At 38.6% G+C, this 6027-nt stretch overlaps 1 protein-coding gene across 1 annotated transcript in view; it reads left to right on the forward strand.

Moving 5' to 3' along the window:
* Actc1 (actin, alpha, cardiac muscle 1) overlaps window positions 1–1399 on the forward strand; it is a 5301-nt gene extending 3902 nt beyond the window's left edge. The window contains exons 6-7 of the mRNA XM_004643119.2: window positions 370–551; window positions 1069–1399. Of these exons, the coding sequence (XP_004643176.1) occupies window positions 370–551; window positions 1069–1212 (326 nt within the window). The 3' untranslated portion in view covers window positions 1213–1399. The remainder of the gene's footprint in view (window positions 1–369; window positions 552–1068) is intronic.
* The last annotated feature ends 4628 nt before the right edge of the window (window positions 1400–6027 follow it).

Below are 6027 nucleotides of genomic sequence, written 5' to 3' on the forward strand. Positions count from 1 at the left end.
AAACATTTTTCCTAAGCAGTGATTTCCAAGAGAAAGGTTGGGCACAGTTTTAGTTTATAAATAAAAAGTGTGTTAATTTTAAATTAAATACGTGTCTTATCCTCTTACAGTGATTCTCTGCATATGATGGTTACAGAAGGTGTTCACTCCACCTAGCCGCTAAACACAGTTGTTTGTTTGCTGGCAGTGAATGTGTATTATCTGTCAGCAATTTTAAGAGACACCTGTTCCACCTGTTCACTGCAGTGTATCATGTAGGAGAACATATGCTTCAGAAACAAGTGTTGGCACATCACCAACACAGAGGAGCCTGTTCTCTTTCCTCCCCCTCATCTAAATGGACTATGATTTCTAAAAACTTGGTTGTAGGTATGGAATCTGCTGGTATCCATGAAACTACTTACAATAGCATCATGAAGTGTGACATTGATATCCGCAAGGACCTGTATGCCAACAACGTCTTATCTGGAGGTACCACCATGTACCCTGGTATTGCTGATCGTATGCAAAAGGAAATCACCGCGCTGGCTCCTAGCACCATGAAGATTAAGGTAAAGGATTTCTGTGCGTGGGAAGGCCTTGTATAGCCAAGGCCTTGAAGATCTTGAAAAGCCAAACTTTACTAGCTTTAAATTCAGCTTCCTGTGTCCTACATACTTTACCTTTTGCCCTTTGTAGAACTTTTTCTAATTTATTTGTCACCAGATTTCTCAACAGAGGAAACTGTTTCATGCAGTAAACTCAAAAATAAATCCTTGGGGGAAAAAACTGCAATTAAATCTCCAGTTATATTTAAAGGACTAGTTTTTGCCATGTATTTGGCTTGAGGCCATATCATGCTGTAGTCAGAAAAGTGAGAAAATTTTATTCTGTAGGGTATTTCATAATGGATTGAGGAAACAGGGAACAGTTCCTAAAACTAAATTGGTCAAGTGTCATATGAAGTCTCCTGCATTAAAGTAAATTAACATCTAATATATTTTTCTGGGAATAGTAACAACATGTTGCTTCTTATAGTACTTGCAGTTAAATTTCAGAATTTACTGGAAATTTTTGTTTTCTCTACAGATTATTGCTCCCCCTGAACGTAAATACTCTGTTTGGATCGGGGGCTCCATCTTGGCCTCTCTGTCCACCTTCCAACAGATGTGGATTAGCAAGCAAGAGTACGATGAGGCAGGCCCATCCATTGTCCATCGCAAATGCTTCTAAGGTGCTTTTTCTCCTAGTCTACCTTACATTCAAGATGATGGTACTCTGCTTCTTGAAATCTTCCAAACCACCCTCCTTCATCTCTCATCAATCATTGTACAGTTTGTTTACACACGTGCAGTTTGTTTGTGCTTCTAATATTTATTGCTTTATAAATAAATCAAACCTGGAGTTGCAACATACAAAAGCCTCGTTTCTTTTTTTTGGGTGGGGATGGGTTGGCATAGGGGATATTTGGTTTGATACCCAGAGAATTTTGTTGTTGTTTGTTTTTTTGGTGGAACCAGGGATTGAACTCAGGCCCTTGCACTTGCCAGGGAAGCATTTATTCCACTGAGCCATCTCCCTGGCTCCACCCAAAGAATTTTAATATTATTAATATATACAAAGTTGATCAGGTAAATTAGTGTGACACTGAGTTGGAAGTTACAATATTAAATGTTGATTTTTATTTTTTGGAACAGAATTATGAATACATTTGTATTTTTTAAGTGAAGTAGATTAGGCTGAGTTCAGTATACGCAAGAGTAGAAATGGGTACGACAGTTCTTTAAGATTAGTGGCTGTGGATGGCACTGCAAATTGTTGGCTTGGCATATAAACAAGTTGACTTTTTATAACTTTGCAGAAAGCATGTGCATATAATGCTAAGGAGGTCAAAGGATATTTTAAATAAATTAGCTTGTCTTCTAATTTGTTTGGCCTTCCCAGTGATCTTTTTGAGACCTATGCATGAAACACAAGGTCACCTGAGAAGCCTAGCCAAGTGTCATTCCCATTACCCCCAAGCAAGTCAAGGTCATTGAGCATGATCAAAGTAAGCATGAGAGAGTAGAAACTACATAATTCTAGCTCATCACTGTCTAACTTGCACAGCAAAGACCTTCAGCCTTTGCATTTCTCCACAATCTTGGGATTTGGGATTGAGTGAAATCAAGCCTATGAAGCCCTGAGGAGCATGGGGTGGGAGGAGCCACGATATTCACTTCATTCTATAATGGCCCTTCTGCAGAGTGCTTTGGGAAGTGTGCTGGAAATAGCATTCTTGAGGGGCTCACATACATACCATGCAAACCACCAGTATGTGTGGTCTAGGAGGCTTCCAGATGGATGAGGGTCTGGGTCTTGAAGAATGGTTAAAATTTAAAGAGATAGGAGAGCAAGGAAGAATTTATGAGGGATCTTAGGACATTTATTGGGCAGAAGCTTTAGAAGCTAATTAAAGAAACTTCCAGATTTCTCATTTTTAAATTAATTGTCATGAACTGTTAAGAGCTCACAGAGGTGTTTGATAGGTTTAATTAAACTTAATCTATTGATGAGGGAACCAAGCCAGGCAGGCACTGTGCTGCTGAGAGGTACCCCTAGTCCTAATGGTGCTCTTTAAGGTCATTTTTTCTAACTTTGGTCATAGTTTACCAAGGGCCACTCTTATTCTGTTTCATATGTTTTTGGAAGACTAGGATCAAAATCTGGAATACTTTGGGCTCATCAGACATTTTAGTGAATTGCTAATGTCATTGTTCTACATCATAAGTGTGTCTATGTTCATTCATCAAAAAAAAGTATCTCTTACTCCCTGCCTCTGCTGCTTCTGGACCACACATGGTAGCAGAGGCAGGGAACACAAAAATTGACCAGAATATATTTTCTGTGGTGAAGGAGGTCAGAGTTTACTTTTTGTTGTAAAATGTAAATGATAAATTTGATGATATTTTCTTCTGATGAATTGTGAATGTTACTTTCCTTTTTATCTTGATGGTAGCTTGAGGAACAGAAAGACTAAAAGTTAGCAGTACCCTAGGATAGAGATTTCAGGCATCCACTGGGAGACGGGATTCATAGTCTCTGGGTCTTCTTTCTCATACCTCAGGCAAGAACAATGAATATATAAACATTGTAAGTTTTATTCTTTGAATGCTGTCTAATGATTTAAATGTAAACAACTGACTGGGATATTACTGTGGCTCTTTCCATTTTTGAGTGGAAATGAAAGGATACTATTTATTTTTACTTAAAAGTAGAAGCTGTAAGAACAATCTTCTGACACTTAACACAGATAGATTCTTGCACTTGGAGTTTTCTCATCTCTGACTGAGGATGTAGTACAAAGTATTAGAATGGCTAAGTTGTCTAGAAATTGAGCTTAGAGAGGACACTGAGGCAATAATGCTTTCTAAGGCCATCTTCGTACATATAAAATAATTGAGATGTCTACAGTGACTGTGTTTTGGTTCAAAGGCTATGTATGTACAAGAATATGTTAAGGGCTAGGGAGGTAGCTCAGTGGCATAAACACCTGCCTGGCAAGCATGTTCTGGGGTCCTGAGTTCAAACCCCAGTACCAATAAAAAAGTCAATTATATTTCTTCTTGGCTTATAAAGAAAAGAGTATTTTTGGTAGTTTCTAATATCCCCCAAACATTATTCTTTCGTTATTCCTCACTGTACAATGGGTATTATGTACCTGCATTTATATATTCAAAAGAATAGAGACAAAAGCAAAATTACTGAAGAAAATGGAGTATTTATTTTTTAAAAAATTTATTTTATTTATATGTGTGTGTGTGTGTGTGTGTGTATGTGTGTGTATGTGTGTGTGGCCAGCTCAGCCCACCAGGGGGCGGGGCTGGCTGGCATGTGGTGCTGGGGGATTGAACCACGGTCCACGTGCTTTGCTAAGCTTGTTCTAAGTAGGTGCTTTAGACCACTGAGCCATCTTACCAGCCCCAAAAATGGAGTATTTAGAAGAATAGAGCTGATTTCTTGTTTCCAGAACCTAAAACAATGTTACTAGAGCTTCACCATTCTCTCTACTTCTTCTGGGGAATCTGTTATGGTCTGAATTATGTTCCCTCACCCCAAATTCATAATGTTGAAGTCCTGATCCCCTCTGTGAATCTATTAGGAGTTAAGGATGTAACTATGGCTAAAGGAGGTCAGAAGGCCACAGTCCAATAGGCCTGGAGTCTTTCCCAGACAAGGAAGAGACACCAGGAGCTGGACACAGAGGAACGGCCATGTGAAGACTCGGTAGGGATGCAGGTATCTGGCAGTAGGTAGAGAGGTTGCATCAGAAACTCACTTTGCTGACATTCTGATCATGGATACTCAACCTCTAGAATTTTTGAAAAATGACTGCTTACTATTTACCTACTTAAAATTGGATTTCTTGGCTTTCACTGTTAGGATAATTGATATATTTTAAAGATTCACTGTAGCTGTCACATGGAGGTAAGACTGGAGAAGCAAGTAAGCCATTGGGAAGAAGTTCCTGATGTAAATGACTGTCTTAAAATACAGGCCCTGCGAAGACAGACAGAAGAGCGGACAGAGCTGAGATGGAATTCATGACCATCAAAGATAAAACTATTAGATGGTTGGCTACAAATATATGTTTTCACAGAAATCTAAATTTTAAGGTATTTTAGCCAGGTGTAGCGGTGCACACCTGTAATCCCACCACTTAGAAGGCTGAGACCCAAGGGTTGTAAATTCAATGCCAGCTTGTCCTAGACAGTGAGACTGTCTCTAAAAGTATTATTTTCAAGGTAATTTAAATACAGATGTGAGCTGCCCTGTGTCTTGAAAGGTGGCAAAGGATTTTCTGGCAAAAGGGAGATAGATTGGACACAGTGCTTGGATCAGAACTGCGGTAGAGAAAACAAACCAATAGGGCAGGGGTATACATTGGGATGAAGCCATTAGGTCCATTTGAACAGGGTAGGGGAGCACAAGAGGATAATTTCTGGAGAATGTAGGGGATGTGTCTATAAAGTACAAGTGGTGATAACACGTACCCTTTCAAGTTGCTGTTAGGATTAAATTGGATGCCATTGGTATTGTGTTAGGCCCTGGCACACACCAGGACCTAAACTGATGTCTTTATCATTGTTACTATATTTACACACTTTTTATTCCTCTATACTGTACGTTATGCTCACACACCTATATGTGTGTCTGTGAGTTATATGTTGTTCAAGAACTGGAAAGAGAAGTATGAGCATTTGGACTTTATAGGAGAAAATATACGGGTTGTTTTTTCACTGATGACAATTCCTGAGAAGAGAAATAGCCCAACAAAATGATGCTAAAAGGTGAATCAAATTAGTAAATAATATAAATAACAAAAACATTTTATTTTTAATGCTGAGGTGTGGAGAGTTACTGGCTGTATGATTGATCTTATATTTTTGGAACAAAATATTGCCAAAGCAGATTAAGAACTTTAATTGTTCATAATACTTCATACAATAATTCCATCTATGGGAATTTAAGCTAGGGAAAATATAACAAAAATTATGTGCAAAAATCTCATTAGAAAGTCATTTTTAAAAAGGGAATACATAAATCAAATAATTCTAAGAGAATATGCATTACAGAGTAATTAAAAAGAATGTTCAAGTTTGCATTATACATTCTGCACTATATTTTTCCATTTTAGCAAGAACAAAGAAGACATTTCAATAACTATGAATGTGAAGATGAACTCTGATCTTTGAGTCTAGAAGAGTTTAGTAAGCAGAGAGCATTAAAAGTTTATTTTATTTATTCTTGTATATTTTATTGAAGAGTCTACAGGGTGTTCAGGGTCTCACTACTAGATTGGACTTGTAGTGATCCACCTGTTTACAGCCTCCCAAGAACTGGGATTACAGGTGCACCACCAAGCCCAGTCTCAATTGCTATCACAGCATGCCCCCGGGGAGGGGCGGGAATGGCAGGCCTGGTGATGGAACCCCTACCCCCTGCGCCTGTTTGCAGGCACTTTAATCCACTGAGCTATTTGGCTCGCCCTACAATTTCATCTAAGAC

Source organism: Octodon degus, unplaced genomic scaffold, assembly GCF_000260255.1.
Source record: "Octodon degus isolate 3935 unplaced genomic scaffold, OctDeg1.0 scaffold00166, whole genome shotgun sequence".
Classification (NCBI taxonomy): domain Eukaryota; kingdom Metazoa; phylum Chordata; class Mammalia; order Rodentia; family Octodontidae; genus Octodon; species Octodon degus.